The sequence below is a fragment of the Coenobita brevimanus genome, chromosome 25, assembly GCF_032717465.1.
Source record: "Coenobita brevimanus isolate Jiangsu-jjx chromosome 25, ASM3271746v2, whole genome shotgun sequence".
Classification (NCBI taxonomy): Eukaryota; Metazoa; Arthropoda; class Malacostraca; order Decapoda; family Coenobitidae; genus Coenobita; species Coenobita brevimanus.
The window spans coordinates 7733201-7751049 of NC_136978.1; the positions used below are offsets into that span (position 1 = coordinate 7733201).

At 39.3% G+C, this 17849-nt stretch overlaps 1 protein-coding gene across 1 annotated transcript in view; it reads right to left on the minus strand.

Moving 5' to 3' along the window:
* LOC145393857 (calpain-A-like) overlaps positions 1-17849 on the minus strand; it is a 214627-nt gene that overhangs the window by 143288 nt on the left and 53490 nt on the right. Inside the window, exon 19 of the mRNA XM_080267913.1 lies at positions 16796-16905. Within this exon, the coding sequence (XP_080124039.1) occupies positions 16796-16905 (110 nt within the window). The remainder of the gene's footprint in view (positions 1-16795; positions 16906-17849) is intronic.

Below are 17849 nucleotides of genomic sequence, written 5' to 3' on the forward strand. Positions count from 1 at the left end.
AGACTTTTCCTGGAAGCAGTTAAAAACAAGTCTGCAGTGCCAATCTGTTTTTCTTTCTACCACTGTCCCTTCTATACTCCTTTCACTGTAACTTGGCCTAAAACCACCACCTCGCAAACTTTAATAACGAGTTGTAACAATAACCCTGGAATACAATGCAAGTAGTACAAATTTTTTCCTACCATTTTTTACACTAAAGACATTTTACTATAACTTAGCCTAAAACTGAAGTGAGCTGTAACAGCCTATTAACTCTTTGTGTTTTCTACGTCATTTACCCTCCAAAATACGGTCTGAATATCCCACTCTTTGTTACCTCGAGCTGAGAATAGGAACCTGGGAAAAAAAAATCCATACATGCTCTTCAGTAACTGTTAAGATACGCGATTGTGCATAGTAGTACATTACAACCAGAAATAATTTTGCTTTGTAGCTATTATTTTATTATTATTATTATTATTAATTATTATTATTATTTACTTTAATATTCACTCCAGTTTGGCAGTGAAGTGTTTGGCAGCTACAGAACACCCGAAAACTGTATCAATCTATATATCTATCTATCCATATATCTATTTATAAACAATCATCCACGCAATTTAAGTTGGAAAAATTTACTGTACATGGTTCCTAAACTTTGATCAAACTGAAGAGATTACACTCAGCCTTCATTAGCGCCTTCAGTACAAAAAAAAATTCTTCCTAAATTACAATCGTCTTTAGTTAGCACGAATGAAATACACCAAGCACGTTATCGCAGAGCAGGGGTTAACCTGGCGTCATGATTTCACTTTTCATTGAATTTTTTCCTCTTTCATTGCTGTCTGTTCTCATTCACTGTATAAATGAGGTGGTAATGTGTGTGTGTGTGTATTAACCATATGTGTAACAACTGATAACCCTTCACTACTGCAGGTCTCCCCCAAACTGAATAAAATTACAAGGTGGTAAAAAAAAAAAAAAAAAAAAAGGAAACAATGTAAGCAGTATCTACCCCATTATTTACGAGTGTCCCTTAACACCTTCACTCTGATTACTTATTTTTCTTTACCTCCAAACGATTTTACTCACCTGACGATGGCCACTACGACAAAGAAGGGGTAGATAAATTTAGCCTTCATCCCTTCACTATAAATTATCAGAGATGCTACGTAGTTAACAAAAATCGACTGTGGGTGGCAATAAATCAAAATGGGTCCTCGTAGTGAATAGGTTAGTGAATATAATAAATGACGATAACAATAAAATATGCAAAACACGCTGGGTATATGATTAACCCTTCGACATGCTGACGTCTTTATTTATTTATTTATTTATATTGACCAGGCTATAACCAGACGCTCTATAAAACTTAAGACACTTCTCTCCCTCTCTCTCTCTCTCTCTCTCTCTCCCTCTCTCTCTCTCTCTCTCTCTCTCCAGGCAAATAAAGTCACCTGGACATAACAAAAATAAGCCAGACAAAAAACTTCTCATGGTAAAATAGGCTAAATGAGAAACTACTGCCATTGTCGGCGTGAAGGAAAAAGCAACTATTGTGTGTGAGAGGAGGAAAATATGTGAATGTGATTGCAGGTGTGAAAGTGGGTCCAGCTCTGTGTGTGTGTGTGTGTGTGTGTGTGTGTGTGTGTGTGTGTGTGTGTGTGTGTGTGTGTGTGTGTGTGTGTGTGTGTGTGTGTGTGTTAATGAATGCATGTACTAACCATGACGTCATCAATGGGCTCTCAGATCCTCACTGTTTTCTCGACTTAGCTGGCCTTGGGGGGCGAGAGAGAGAGAGAGAGAGAGAGAGAGAGAGAGAGAGAGAGAGAGAGAGAGAGAGAGAGAGAGAGAGAGAGAGTACCATAAACACCACTTGTTCTTACAGCTTAAACTACACACACACACACACACACACACACACACACACACACACAACCCAACAGTGCACCCAACCCTAAGAACACATTTAAACAGTAACAATAGGGTTCGAACAATAGGCCATTATGATAAGGGGGAGATAAAAACTAACCAGCTCACATTACCCCCGTCACTACAATTTTTTCTTCTATTTACTTATTTATTTGTCACAGAAGGACGATTTTATTCAGTAGGGAAGATTTTTAATGCCTCTTGGATCCGATGACATTTTTCTAGTTGTTAAATTTTGCTACTTTCAGAAGATTTTGTTAATCTGGAAAAACCATTACTAGGCAAGGGGTTACAAAGTCTCCATTAACCTTTTCACAGCCAGATTTCTCCCCTTCAGCTTAATAAAATAAACAGGTAACAAAATAAAGTAAATGGCGTCAGGGAAACGAAGGGGGTTATGTGACAGTCTGAAAGTGTTGGAATAAAGATGTTGAATGAAAGCCTTAAAAAAAATTAAACCCTTGTAATCCGGACGCGACTTTTTTTACATTCAGTCTTGGTATATGATATTTATTATTTCTTTTCTTAGGGGAGAATGTGATATAGCCTTTTTTTACTTATTTTACTTTATTTTTTTTTTATGGAGGGAATCTGATATAGCCTATCTTTACTCCTTCACCATAAGAGGTCTTTCCTAAACTAGATAAAATCGCTCGGTTAGCAAGAATAAAACCAGAAATTTCGTCATCTGCCTGAAGAGGATAGTGAAATCTCAAAGAACATATATAAACTCTGAATAATGAATGTGTAAACTTATTCACTAATTATTTTGTGCTCTGAATGCCCATTCAGTTTATAAGTGGCGCATCAGGTGGTCTAGGGTACTCAGGCGCTGCGTGACTCAGTAGGAGCTGTATTCTACGTGGATTAGGCTAGGAGGCTTCGTAGCACATTTTCTAAGCGATGTCTGATGTTTATTACACCTTTACACCTGATATTCTGAAGTATTTAGCCTATACATTTTTAATACACACATAACTGGCTGAAAAATGTACACAAAAATAAAATGGTACAATAGCTATAATAAATCACCAACGAGGAGGTGCTACAACGACCCCTACGCCACGTATAATGTGGTCCGAAGAACTGTTTGACGTCAGAGGTCACATGTCAACCACAACCATGAAGCATAATTTCTCCAGCTCAGTCTTCCCGTCCACCGGAAGTTTACGGGCACGGAATATTTCTTGCAGCGATATTTGAAGCTATTAACACTCTCAGGTTTCTATTAACACACTCAGGTTCCTATTAACACACTCAGGTTCCTATTAACACACCCAGGTTTCCAGTAATACACTCAGGTTTCTATTAACACACTCAGGTTTCCATTATGATTCATTTGAACAGACCTCTAGTGTTAGCTGGAACAAAACACCCTATTAAAGTTGTCTCAACCATGAGCGGGCTAATTACTTATAACAGAGCCATTTGTTCATAAGAGACCTCAGAGTGCATCCTCCGTAGCCATTTGATATCACCTTTGTTAATTATCTTTTCAATATCGACACAGTATGCATCAATAACATACACATGGGTATTAAAGTGTAACAGACAACATAAATTACTCCCAAGTCAAAGTAAAATACGAGTTAAAGTGGTTGGTAGGTCCATTTCATTGTATTTAAATTTTCTCATTCTTTTTCTTTTTAAGCATGGATGTTATTTCCGTTACCTCGCGATCACTGTGTTGCTATTATTTTCTTCCTCTGCATTTCCATCATCATCATCATCTCTCTCTCTCTCTCTTTCTCTCTCTCACACACACACACACACACACACACACACACACACACACACACACACACACACACATCTTTTTTCACAAATTATTATCCTATTGTTGTCCGTTTCGGCTGCCTTTTTCTTGTTTAGCTATTCATTTTTTTGTTAATATTTTTCTCCCTCCACCACTCTCTCTCTCTCCCTCTCAGTAATCCTCTTCCCCTCTCTGTACTTCCAGCATTTGTTCAATAGTTCTGTAGTTCACCATCCCCATCCATCCTCCCATCCCCTCTCTCTCCACCTCTCTTTTATCATTTCCTCCCTTGTTCTCACACAGCTTCTCCCCTAATCCTTGTCCCCCTCCACTCCACCATTTTTTTTTTTTTATTATTATTATTCCATCATCCCCTTCCCCTCCTCCCTCCTCTTCCGCCTCTCCTAACCTGTTCTGCTCTCTTCTCAGTCCTCCCTCTTCCTTTGACTCTCCTCTCCTCCTCAATCTCTTCTCTTCTCTCTGCAATTTATTCCCTTCCTTTCCCTCCCCCTCTTTTCTCTTCCACTGGTTCCCTCCTTCCTTCCTCTCTTCCTTTACCCTTCTTATCCAGCCTCCCTCTTCTATTCTCCCCCGTCTGACTCTCCTCTCCCTTCCCTTTTTCCTCTCCACCCATCCCCCACCTCTCCATCACATTCGCTCCGTTCTCCCTTCCCTCTCCCCACCTCTTCTTCCTTCCCCCTTCATCCTCCTCCCAACTCCTCCCCCCCCCACTGCCCCAATTTCACAAGCCCCTTTTATTATTATTGCTTCACCTTCGCCCTTCTCCCCCTCCCCCTTCTCAGTCTTCATCACCCCTCCTCCTTTGACCCTCCTCCCTCCTCTTCCTTTCTGTTTCTCTCCTCCCTCGTTTCCCCTGCTTATTTTTCTTTTCTCTCTAATTCTCTGCACCTCCTCTTCCCCCTTCCTCTGCTTTCTATTTTCTCTCCTTCCTTTTTGCTTTTACTTCTTCCCTACTCTCTCTCTCTTTCCTCTGCTTATTTTTCTTTTCTCTCTAATTCTCTGCATCTCCTCTTCCTCCTTCCTCTGCTTTCTATTCTCTTCTCTCCTTCCTTCCTGCTTTAATTTACTTCTCCCCTACTCTCTCTCTCTCTCTCTCTCTCTCTCCTCACCCTTGTTAGTAAACACATTCACTTGATTACTTCCCTTCCTCATTATCTTCCCTTCCCCCTATTTTTCCTGTTATTCAATTTTCCATTCTTTTCTCTCATTTTCCTGTTCCTCACTTCTTTCGCGTTCCTTTCCATTCTTAAATTTAATGTCCTTCTTTTCCTTCCTTCCTTCTATTTTTTTCTTCTTTCACCACCATAACCCTCTTCCCCTTTCCCCTCTCATCTTTCCTGCACTCATCCCTGTCCTCCCCTTCCTACTCTCCCCTCTCCTCTCGTTCTTCCCTTCCATCCTCTCCTCCCTACCTCCTTCCCATTTTCTCCCCATCTCCCTTATTCCTCCACCATTTTCTTCCCCTCCCTTCTTCATCTTCTCTTTGCATCTCCTATTTTATCCTCCCTAACTGATCTTCCCATTCCTTCCTTTTCCTCCAGGCTTCTTCATTTCTCCTTCCCTCCTCTTCTGTTCAACACCCTTCCAACCTTTTTCTCAATTATTCTTTTACCCATTTTTTATACGCCTTACCAATTTTCTTTAACAAACTTTTGGGCAAACTAAAATATGCCAGCTCACCATGTACACTCGGTCGAACACAAAGTTGATTTCATTTCCCTCGTCATCATACAGAATCTTCTCCCACGTGTCGCCTCCAACCGTGTTATCCTGGCGGTCGAAAGCCTCATCTACCTCCTCCTCTTCCTCTCCCACCTCCTCTTGCTCTTCAAATTGCGTCTCTTCTTCGTCCATGGTTTCGTAGGCTATGACAGTTCACGATTTTCTGATTAAAAGTAACTCCGGCGCCTTGGATTCAGTTTATCACAGGTTTCAATTAATTTTCCAAGTTACTTTGTGATTTTTGGCCGATTTCAAAAGCCGAATCGTCTTTTTTCTGACTTCCAGCGGCACGAGGAGCCAAACCAACTGACTGACGATGAGCGCAGGGGTGGCAGGGCAGTGGGTACACCATGACGTCCCGTAAACACGCTTCCATTGGCTGGCTCTCCGTGACGTCACTCATTACATTTTGCTCCCATTGGCTGGCTGTTCCACCAAGGTTATGACGAAGCCGGAAAGCAGAACACGAGAATGGATGACTGGATCTGATGCGTCATAGTTCAACGGTGACGTCACATCAAAATCCGGCGTCCCATTGGTAGAAAATTCGTAGACGGGCGGACACGTCATAGTACAACGGTGACGACACAATTTCAGGCCCCCCATTGGCCCTCACCCCACAGGCCTCATACATCATTTTCCACGGTATATTTAGTAGGGTGAAGGTCGGTGTTGTTAGGGTGGGGTGACGTAACGCAGGTAGTATGCTATATAGTTACTCATACACACCAAGCCTACGCGTTCTCAGTATTCCACGGGTAGTATTGTTTTTTTTTTTTCCCCCTAGGAATTTCAGATGTCAAAGGCCGTCTCTCGTCAGCTTGGAACACTTTACAGCATCTCTTACAAGGCTATTTATTTCGGGGAGAGAGAGAGAGAGAGAGAGAGAGAGAGAGAGGGAGAGATAACATGCCATATACTGAAACACACTCGCAAGGTCCTACAAAGCCTCCTAAGCCCACAATACCAGCCACACATTCGAGACTTGTACAAATAAAATGTATACATGAACTGCATGCCAGACCATAATCATTTCCGCCCTGACGATAGTTTTTTTTTCCTATTGTCATGATGACGTTTTTTCCTATTGCTCGATCGTACAAATCCAATATATAATACAGGTCTAACAAAATATGGTCAGGATGAATTTATTATTATTATTATTACTATTACTATTATTATTAGTAGTAGTACTAGTAGTAGATAGTAGCAGTTGTGGCAGTAGTATTATGAGTAGTAGTAGTTGTAGTAGTAGTAGTATATTATTATTATATCATTACTATTACTATTACACCATTATCACACTGGTAGCATTTTAACGAGCATTTGCAAAGTGCCGCTGTAGGATCAATGGCTTGAGGAGTATTTCACTTTATAGTATCTTACACCTGTGCAACGTCCGTCACTTCCCTTCCCGACGCATCACATCAGAGTGAATCATTTATCGGCAGAACAACGTATCACGCCTCTTTCAGTTTACGATTGAGCTGCCTGAAGGAAATGAAGAAGTGGAAAATAAGGCGTGCCTCGCTTCCAAGCACCCTCGTAGTCCTTATGAAGTGGGAAGGGGGGTAAGTCAAGTCACTGTCCAGTATATGGGTATTAATTTACGTACGTGATCATGGCACTGGATGATGATGATGATGATAATGAAACACTTTCTTTTAGTACAGTGACACTAGTATTCGCCATCTTTACCGACACTCCCCTCCCTAAATACCGCTATCATAACAACACAACAATGAGCCAGTATCATATCTATTGCAGGGTCTCATTGCCGCGGCGTGACTGAAGGGAGGAAACAAACAACGCTGAGATAAAAAGAGAAACTAACCACTTCCTCTGTTTCCATCTAACCACATCCTCTGTTTCCATCTTAACCCTTTGGCGGCGAATCACTAACTTTGTCTCTTATTCTGCCTAACCTAAGACGATTATTTTAGAGATCATGAAACACTTAGCGCTGAGAATATAACGTTTTAGCACAGAATGTTACTCTAATAATATTCCAACTAACGCCATACAATTTGCTTTTACTGAAAAAAAAAAAAAAAAAAAAAGACCGCTGCAAAAGAAACGAAACACAGCAATAACATATTTTATCATTTTCTGACAAAAGCTACACACACACACACACACACACACACACACACAATCGTGCTACCTCCAAAAGATTATATTTAATTTTAGGGAGACTGTCGAAGTTATAGCCTTCAGGATGACTTCAATAAAATCGTTGAATGAAATAGGCTCAAGATAGCAAAAAAGAAAGAGGGAGAAAAAAGCGCTGCAATGAAGACGTTAACCCTTTCTGTTCAAGATGCTCTCTCCCCTAAGCTGAACTGAATCATCTAGCCATATTTAGAATGAAATATGAAAACTGCATTCGAGTTGACGGGATTAGTGGATTATATCTATCAACGTCTTCCCTACAGAACCCAAGCTAAAGAAATAAAATAACGCTAACAGGCCTGATATATACAGAACGTCATGACAGTGCGGGATAAAAGCAGCGCTAACATACAATCCTTAGCTATTACTATTGCTCAGCGCCACAGCTAAGTAAAAAATGTATATAGTCGCCATTTCTACTGAAGCTTCTCAAAGTCGCGCTGCGCTACTACGTTACAGAGAAACAAAAACATATCGAGAGCATGGAAAACCACAATTATACCTAGTTAGTAATTGAAGAAAACAGTCGTCGGTACTGTCACTATTTTTCAGCGTCAAGGCTAAATAGAAGGAAAATAATCACCATCATTTCTATTTCTGGATCTCCTAAAACCGCGCCATCATGTACGAACGAAACAAAACGCATCGGCAACTTAAGCTCCAAGGCCGGTCTCCCGGAAGGTGGATGTAAGTGCCACAACCCAACGTACTGTATTCCAATCCTTTACAGCTACGGGGAAGTTTTAAGGTGAACAGACTCGTATTTATAAATTGACTATTTGTGAGGCCGCAGAAAATGCTGAAACTTAAGTATACTTGACCGATCGTATTTTATGTGGCACTGGATTTGACAGATTTATGGGCTACTGTGAGGTCAGGTTACATAAATTTTATTCTCTAAAGTTGTCTGGATTAAATGAGTTTTGATATTATATGAACCGTAACCTAACACAATTCAATAGTTCTTTGTGTCGTTGTGAGGTATTCTGAACTGGTAGCTTTTGTTTAAATCTATTACTAAATGTGACGCTATTCGAATCGTAGGTCTGGTCTTGTTCGTCCTATTTATTACATTTACGCTGTCAAAATTACTAGGCTTGTTTATGGATATCCTATGTTTCTGTTTGCTGTTAGGATACTGCGTTCAATTTACTTTATTAAATGAGCTTGTAGTATCCTTCCCTTGTTTTCTTACGTAACGTTATCCAAATTGGCAGGCCGCATCCAAATTTTAGGCTTCGTTTTCCTCCGAAGGTTATATGCCTCGCTACATGAATTTAACCATATAGTCCCAAGGATCTTACTCTTACTCATTCTTGCTGCTACCAAACGACTTCATTCAGCTTATCAGATTCAAGACATTAAAGATTGTAATGAAGACTACCGGTATACCTATATTTCTCCACTGCGAAAAAGTCCCTACGAGAGAGAGAGAGAGAGAGAGAGAGAGAGAGTCTTGTTCTTTGGTATTATGCTGCTCTAAGACGATCTTCAGCTATGTACCTCGTAACCTAACCGGATCCTCCCTAACCTAGCCCAAACCTTCTGCAAATTAACGTATATGAAACCTGTTCTATCCTAACTCTTTCGCAACCTATCCTACAGTAAACTAACCTATTCTTACCCTAACCCTTATGTAACCCACCTATCCGTAATGTATCAGCCTAACTACCCTGATCATATCTAACCTAACCTTTCCTAACCTTCAAAGCCCCACCAGAATCCTAGCCGTACTGTAACCTAAACTACCCTAATCATTACGTAACTGTTATTTCGTAATCTTTTCTAACCTGTCATATCGTAACTTTAACACAGCGAGTCTTATGCAACAATGTAACCTTAGTGAATGATACTGCAACCTAATTTACTGATATAACCAGCTCGACCCAAAACAACCTTAGCTAACCTAAAATATCCCTAAAGGCGAATTTACCAGACTTTTATCGTGTGCTGTCTAATACTTTATCAATATTTACTTTCTCCTCTTAACTGAATAAAGGAACAAAGGTGTGGTCCACTTTCGACAGGTACTCCAATAATTCTCTTTCTCTCTCTCTCTCTCTCTCTCTCTCTCTCTCTCTCTCTCTCTCGAAGTGTTATGTAAAAGATGTAGAGCCGAAGTACTGTCTTACCCTCTCAATTACTGAAATGTAATGAAAAAAAAAAAAAAAAAAGCCAACTTAGGTGGACGAATTAAAGTTATACAAAAGATTTAATTCGCGTTGGAATGGGGGTTTTCGTAAAAACTTTTCTTTGCAGATTTATTTTTTATACATTTCACATTTACAACGTGTTACTAATGGCGATGCACGCTATGTCGATATATTAAAAACCATAACATACAGGATTACTGCGCAAACAACATCGCTAATGAAGAACAGTGCATAACATACAGGATTATATTACGGTGTACTGCGCAAACAACATCGCTAATGAAGAACAGTGCATCTCTTTGGCCGAGAATAAGGCTCAATGATTACGTACTAAGCGCATATTACAGTGCATCCTCTAGCAATGCCGTGTTCTAGCTGGCACACGTGGCCGCATAACACCTCGTATTTAGCGACCTATTCTGCATATCAGACGTTAATATTCATCATTCTTCACTGTAACTTTGAGGAAATATTCATCCTTTTCCGGGTTATTCAAGTTATTTCCCTTAGTTCAACGGCAAAATGCAATACAATGGATGTACAGTACAACTTTTCCGTGGCACTTCTTCTTGACTATAGGGCCATATTCTAGTATAAATCACTTGCTACAGTTAAGCATTAAAATGGGAGAGACAAGTTTGCGACAAGTTAAAGTAAACAAAGTATATTATATTTATGGACCAGATATTGCGACACAGTTTTCATCAGCATACCAGAGAAAAGAGCGATATGCAAAATTACTAATAAAGGTGCAACTAAATATAAAAGAATACTGCCCTGCAAAGACAATGCGTGAGCGAGCATTCCATTAACCTACGTGTGTTTTTTAATACCTAATCTTCTCTTCATATCGGGAATTTCTGACATTCAAGAGTTTTCCCGCACATTTCAAGTCTGTCCACGCATCGCATCACACATTCATAAGTAAACGGGTCCTGTCCAACTGTCAAAAAATAAATAGATAAATAAATAAATAAATAAATAACGTAATTTTACCCCATTACCAACAGCAATAGATTATTTTCTTTGTGTGTGTTGGTAATTCAGTTATTCAAAGTTTTGTTAATATACTGTATGATGCTGCCTAATTAATCCCTTCTGTACAATAACGTCCAAACACTTTACTACGTAAGAATTTGTTCTCGCTACCGCCGTACTATTGCTTTTACTTCCCCTAGCATCCCCCCCCCCACTCAAAGTCTCTTGCTTGTTATACGACGGTGTTCCTGTATTTCTATATCATACTTGTTAGCATCAATTACAATCTTACAACCGACTATCAAAATCTTGCAACTGACTACTACCACAATCATATTAGAGCTACACGAGTTTATTTTTTATAGTACCGTATGTAAATGAAAACCCTAGCCTTAAAGCAGACTGATATAACTGCATGACGACAATTACACTCAACTGCAGAATCTGACTACTTAATGTGATATCTGCAACAAACTCGTCCATAACTGATAAATATACACTAAAAATAGCACTACACTCAACAACTATCGATTTTTCCCTAATATCGCCTGATGATTTTTTTTCTGCTACCTAGAGAATAAACTGGCTATACTTCCATTTTGTCCCTGCTAACGTGACACGAATTTATTACTGCTACCACCAAACTATTATATTCAACATGTGCAAACCTCGTACCGAAGGGATAATATAACTGAGAGAAAAAAAAACACCATTACGCGATAAAACACACTTGCAAAACACACACCAACACACGATAAAACACAACTGAAAAACACACACCCCGATACACTCATCTGCAAAATCCAGCTGCAGTCTACTTACTCTGACTTCCGCAACAAATTGATCCAAAACGGTGACTGTTAACTCTGCACCGTCACTATGAAATCCATTACTTGAATCTGAAGGAGGATATTGACTTTCGGCATCTTCTTCACCCAGCATGGTAAATAGTGTGTGTGTGTGTGTGTGTGTGTGTGTGTGTGTGTGTGTGTGTGTGTGTGTGTGTGTGTGTGTGTGTGTGTGTGTGTGTGTGTTTTAAGCTATGTGCTAGTATATAAACGGATGTGTTTAACTGCTGTGACCGTAAATGTATAGTTATGAGGACTGTTTAGAAAGTTATGTTTACTGTTTAATTTCTCGTACAGCTGAGATTTGCATGTCTGTGTGTGTGCAGTCTAAGTGTGAGGTTATGAAATTCCTTGTATTCTGCAGTCCCTTGCACCCCTGTGTATGCTGCCCTCACAAATGTACCACTGACAAGACCTTAAGTACTGCTGGACCCATAACCAGTACTTGTTGCCATCCATCCCAAGGTCTACATCTCCCCGAAGGCTGATCATAACAACTACCGACCATACACGATTTTACCCAACCCTTAGGGTCAGCAACAACCTATCATCATTATTCTCAACCATTTTACTGGTATGACACCTTGTTTTAGCTTACACTTGTGTCTCCAGGCGATTTTATTTCAGCATATGAAGGACTTCTTATAATGACGGAGTTCAAGAAGAATTTGTCTAATCAAACCACTTGGAGGGGTCACCTCTAAGCTCAAAGGGGTAACAAGGACATGTAAAAGATGTTCTTGAGCTGAAACGCACCAATGTCGCTGGTATTTATTGTGGATACCTCCGACCACTTAATCTAGACTGGGGAGTGTTCACTAAAGGGTTTGAACCTATCTCTTTACTGTGCACCGCCTCGTTATGTTAATTTATTCCGGTTACCGCCACACGCTTCGGTTCTACAGAGAGGTCTAAAACAGGTTATATAATATGGATACCTTCAAGCCACACCTATTTACCCTTACAATGAACACCTCCATAAATCAAACCACACCTACCTCCCACCATTCATTAATGTTCACAGATAGCTATCACTGTTATTCCTTACGGCTACACGAGAAAAAAAAAAAAAAATTACCCGTATGTTCAGAGCTGGACCTGAGCCAGACTTCTCTTTGCCTCAGTGTATGGAAAGTCTAAGACGAAAACTTGCGGCTAATGCTGTATTATATTTTACATTAAAATCTTTACTTTTCAATGTACTATATCAGCGGAATAAAATCGCCTGATGTAAACTGGGATTATATATAAAAGCTGCCACTGTTATTTGTTATCATTTTTGTTCTTATTTAACCAGCCCAAAACTGTCATTCCTTCCTTTTGAATGTTGGGTTGTAATAACAGATTAACACCTGAAGACGGCGTTAATCACGAAAGATTGAGGAAAAAAATGTAGAGCCGTAGTCTTGTTTTTTATGCCAATGAGCTACGTTAAATTAGTTGTAAATTTACGAAAATCAGGGTCAGGTTAATGTGAACATAGTATAGTTACAAGATGTTTTTAATCTTTTCAGTCGATTTCTTTACAGCTGAGTAAAATCGTCAGGCAATGGCAAGAATAAAACTAGGCACGCGTCATTGTACTGAGGAGCCTATGATTGACCTAACAGAGAAACACTATAGGCCTGTGGATATGGGATATGCAATATAGGGTTTCTGAACTCTCTCTCTCTCTCCATACATCATCCCTTTTTCATTAATTTCAAGGACACTGCAATTGCTCTGGAGAAACCAACACACACACACACACACACACACACTAGCACAATGACCCTTTCAACCACTGTCACCATCACTACCATCATCAACTCTCATCATCTTTTAATCATCATATTCTTAACTTCCACTTTTCTACAGACGCCTACCGGTTCCGTCATCATCCTAACTATACCCTATTAATCATCATCATCACCCTAAGATCATTCTCCACGTTCATGCCAGCAGTCAATAAACAACGAACTTTAATACAGGGTGTCCCGGGAGGTAAGGCAAAAATTCTGGGAAATGATAGATGAGTGAATTCTAAGCAAAAAATGTTAAATGAACGTGTCCAAATCTCACCCATTACTGAGCTACAATTACTGTAGGAGTCCATTTTCGCCCATAAGGTCATCAGTAATTGTAACTCAGTAATGGGTGAGACTTGGACACATGTTCATTTAACATTTTTTGCTTAGAATTCATTCATCTATCATTTCCCAAAGTTTTTGCCTTACCTCCCGGGACACCCTGTATACTTGGTGTCATTTTTTGTACGAAACCCGATACATACACCGTACTTACTTTAATGACATTCTCTCTCTCTCTCTCTCTCTCTCTCTCTCTCTCTCTAAGGCGTGGCATGTCTGTGACCTTTTCCGCTACTACTCAATCGAATTATTGACCCCCAAACTATTTCCTGAGTCCCCTCAGTAAAAGATGGGAACGAAAAGATAATGGCTGAACAGGAAATGAGTTAAGGGGATATGAGAAAGAAGAAAATGGGAGATGTGGATGGCCAATGTTTGTGATGACGAGTTTGATGATTATGATGTGGAGTGAGACTGATAAAGAGTGATGACACAGACAGGCGGATAAATGCGCGCGCACGCGCACACACACACACACACACACACACACACACACACACACACACACACACACACACACACACACACACAATATGTAAATTTGTGCCAAAAACTTATGACAACGATGATGTTAGGTCAGACTTTAAAGAAAAAGAAATACAAGAGGGCACACTAAACAAAACTCCTCCAACTTTACAAACCCTCACCACCATACTCCTCGCTGTCGTGACCTTGTTCGCTCACTCTATTGTTTTTCCGTCTGACCTTCGCCCTCCGCCAGACCCTATTATTACAGCTTCTTCGTTTCCTTTCCTCTTCCTTCCCTCTTCCCCTCTTGTCATAATCATAATGGTCCACTCTCTCTCTCTCTCTCTCTCTCTCTAATGTTCACATATTCCTCATCTTGCCCGCACTATTAATACAAAATTACATTACGCTGGTCCAATCTACCCTATTTCCTATCTCTCATCCCAGTTACCATCAAGTCTTCCTCTTCTATTCCTCCTCCCTTTCTAATCATCGTAATATTCATCCTTTCCTCCTCTTCCACTCTCGTCACATTTTTTTATAATCATGCTACCATTCTCTGCTCTCTTCTCTTTCCTCATTTACTACAGTAACTTCCCTTTTCTTCCAGTTTCACTCTTATCTCACTACAAATATATCTATCTCCTCTTCACCTTATTCATTTACTATTACCAACACCAATAATATAATTTCCTCTTCTTCCTATCGGTATTCTCAAACAAAAAATCGCTCTTCCTTTTCCGTTTCTCTCCCATTTATTTTCTTATTCTCTTTCCCAACTCCTTATTAAAACGCCTTTCCTCCTCATCCTTCCCCTTTCCCTCCTTATTAGTTCTATCGTTTTTTCCTTCAGTATTTCTCTTCTCCTCTTTCTCTCTCTCTCCCTTCACTTCTTCATTTCTCGTCTGTTTTATCTCCTCTTCTACTCGTCTTTTTACAGTTTTTCGTACCCGACCTGCATCCTTAAAACATTAATGTTCTTTCTTTTCCACTCCTGCTCATCATCACTCAGTGCTCTCTCTCTCTCTCTCTCTCTTCCATATCATTTCTTGCTCTTCCGTACTTCATTTTCAACCATCTTCTCTCCTTTTTGCTTCTACTCTCTTTCTCTGATTCCTCCATCTTCTCTTTTTCCTTCCTTTCTCACCCATTCTCTCCATACTTCTCCCTCAATTTCAACACCTCCATTCTTCTGTCTGTCTTGCTCCCTCTTCCCTTCCCTCTGTCACTTTCACTCTATATATCTTCTTCTGTATGTACATACCATTCTCTTCTCTTTTTCTTTCCTTCATTCCCTCTCCCACTATTTCACACCCCTTCCCTTCTCCTCACCTTCCACCTTCTAGACCTATTTTTCTCTCACTTTCCCTCTCCCCACACTCCTACTAACCTTGTCTCCCTCTACATTCCTTCGTTCATTTTAGTCAACACAATAAATTTCCACAAAACAGTACTCAAAATGCTCACTACATTTTCACTTTATATACGTACATATATACATATACTGTATATGGAAGGCAAAGTTTCAGGTATGCAAGTGAGAATACAGACTCCACACATGATAATGATAAAAGAGAAATTCACATACAGTAATACATTTGTATCGGTGGTTATACAGCAAAGGAAAACTTACCATGATAAGAAGCATAATCAGCATTCACATCATTCAAGCGTTATACAGAAAACTGAATATTTTCAATTCAAACAAAATAATACTGTGCAACACCTACAAAGGAGCATCATAACACAAAAATATACAGTAATATTTGTAACATGCTAAAATGGTCACTGGTTCTCACAGTGATAAGTATTATATATATATATATTTATATAAAAGCTATCATAACTGCTTCAGCTACTCTCCTGAAGACAGTCATCATTCCCCTTGGCTTGGCACATAAAGACAGAAAGGGAGGTTATATACGGTACATACAAATACACATACTTAAATAATCGTGATTCCTCTTAAGGGTGTTTACAGAAATGAAAAATATGAGTGGAGGTTTACTCTTTAAAGTCAAACCATTTTTCTGAGGAAGGCTGTAATGAACTGCTAGGGATTTCTCAAACAGGCCTCAACTGACACCTGTATCGTAGGGTCGCTGCACCACATGAACTGAACAGTAACAAAACAAAATACAGGCAATCCTAACTTAACATTTGTGAAGCTTGCTTGGCAAAAGTGCTACTTCAAGTGGCACAACATTAAGAAATACCTACGCATCTAGCTCATGCTTTAGGAGTGATAAACACAAAAAACACTCTCTGACTTCAATGCAACTTCACAGAAAATCATTAAGCACTGTGCTGTAATTCAGATGAAAACTGTGGTTAATTCATCAAAAAAAAAAAAAAAAAAAAAAAAAAAAAAAAACATAACTTTCTACATGCAGTGGATTCTCTTTGGCCGAATAAAATCATATGGGATTACTGGAAATATAATCCTTTCCATTAATTTTAATAGTGATTGTCTGAAATTATTTTGCATCAGTGTGCTCATCTAAACTGCACAAAATCATCAAAAATTAGCCAGAAGTAAATACAGTACAAGATTTATGTACTGAAACTTAATGTTAAATGAGAAAAGCCTGTGTGACACTGAATTCTGCCAACAGATAATATATGAATTGTACTCACCCTAAAGACAGCATGGGCAGGACTGATGCGTGCTCTGGCCTCCCCTCCACGGAAGAGTCGGTTCCTGAGGTGATAGGCCCCCTTGCTCATGAATGATGAGATAAGCGATCCTAACCACAGAGGAGGCAAAACAATAGTCAGTTAGCTTGGGGAACTAATATTTGGGAGTCTGGGTGAATTCTTGAAAACAGTGAAAGGTAAAGGAAGAATTATACCCATATGCTGAAGCTGTATTTAGTGCAAGTACTATATACACCAAATCAGACCTCACAAAACAAGATTTAGTATATGGGTATAACTCTTCCATCTGAACAATTCAATGTCACTATGAAATAAAGACACAGTGAATACCAATGATGTATGTATTTTAAATCTTGTTTATTTTGATATGTAATTCCATAAACAATCTGTGATGACTAGGGTTTAATGGGATATATACAGGAAGTAATGATAAATCACACAATTATGTTCTTCTACTGTAATACTGTCCTGTACAATGAAGTCTTCAGTATCAAATTCATGGGATGCACCTTAGAGAACTACAATATTCATTAAAAACTGAGCTACTTTTGTATACCTAAGCACAGACTTTACACAGACTGTCTTCATTCTGGTATCTGTCTGTGTTGTTAATTTTGGGTGCTGTGAGTACTACATCGATACGGTGTATTTACAATCTGTAATGACAATTTTTTTTTCTAATGTTATTTTGCTTAATATTATACAGTTACCGGTACTCATCGCATACCATTACAGGTACTTTATAACAAAATACACACATAAAAACTCTTTGAAGTAACTACGAAGAGGAGTACCACAGATTAGTTACCTACTGAGTCATAATGCAATGCAATCTTGCTACAGCAGCTCCTACAGGTATGACACCTCTTTATACACGGCTGTAGTTCATTCTTGCAAATTTGTCATGCCTTAGTGAACAGCATTCACCAGTAGACTGTAATCCAGTGAACTTTTCATATCTTCATCTCACAGATAATTCAGATGTTGAAATAAGATGTTTTACACTATTCTTATCCTTTTCAGTCCAGCGTAG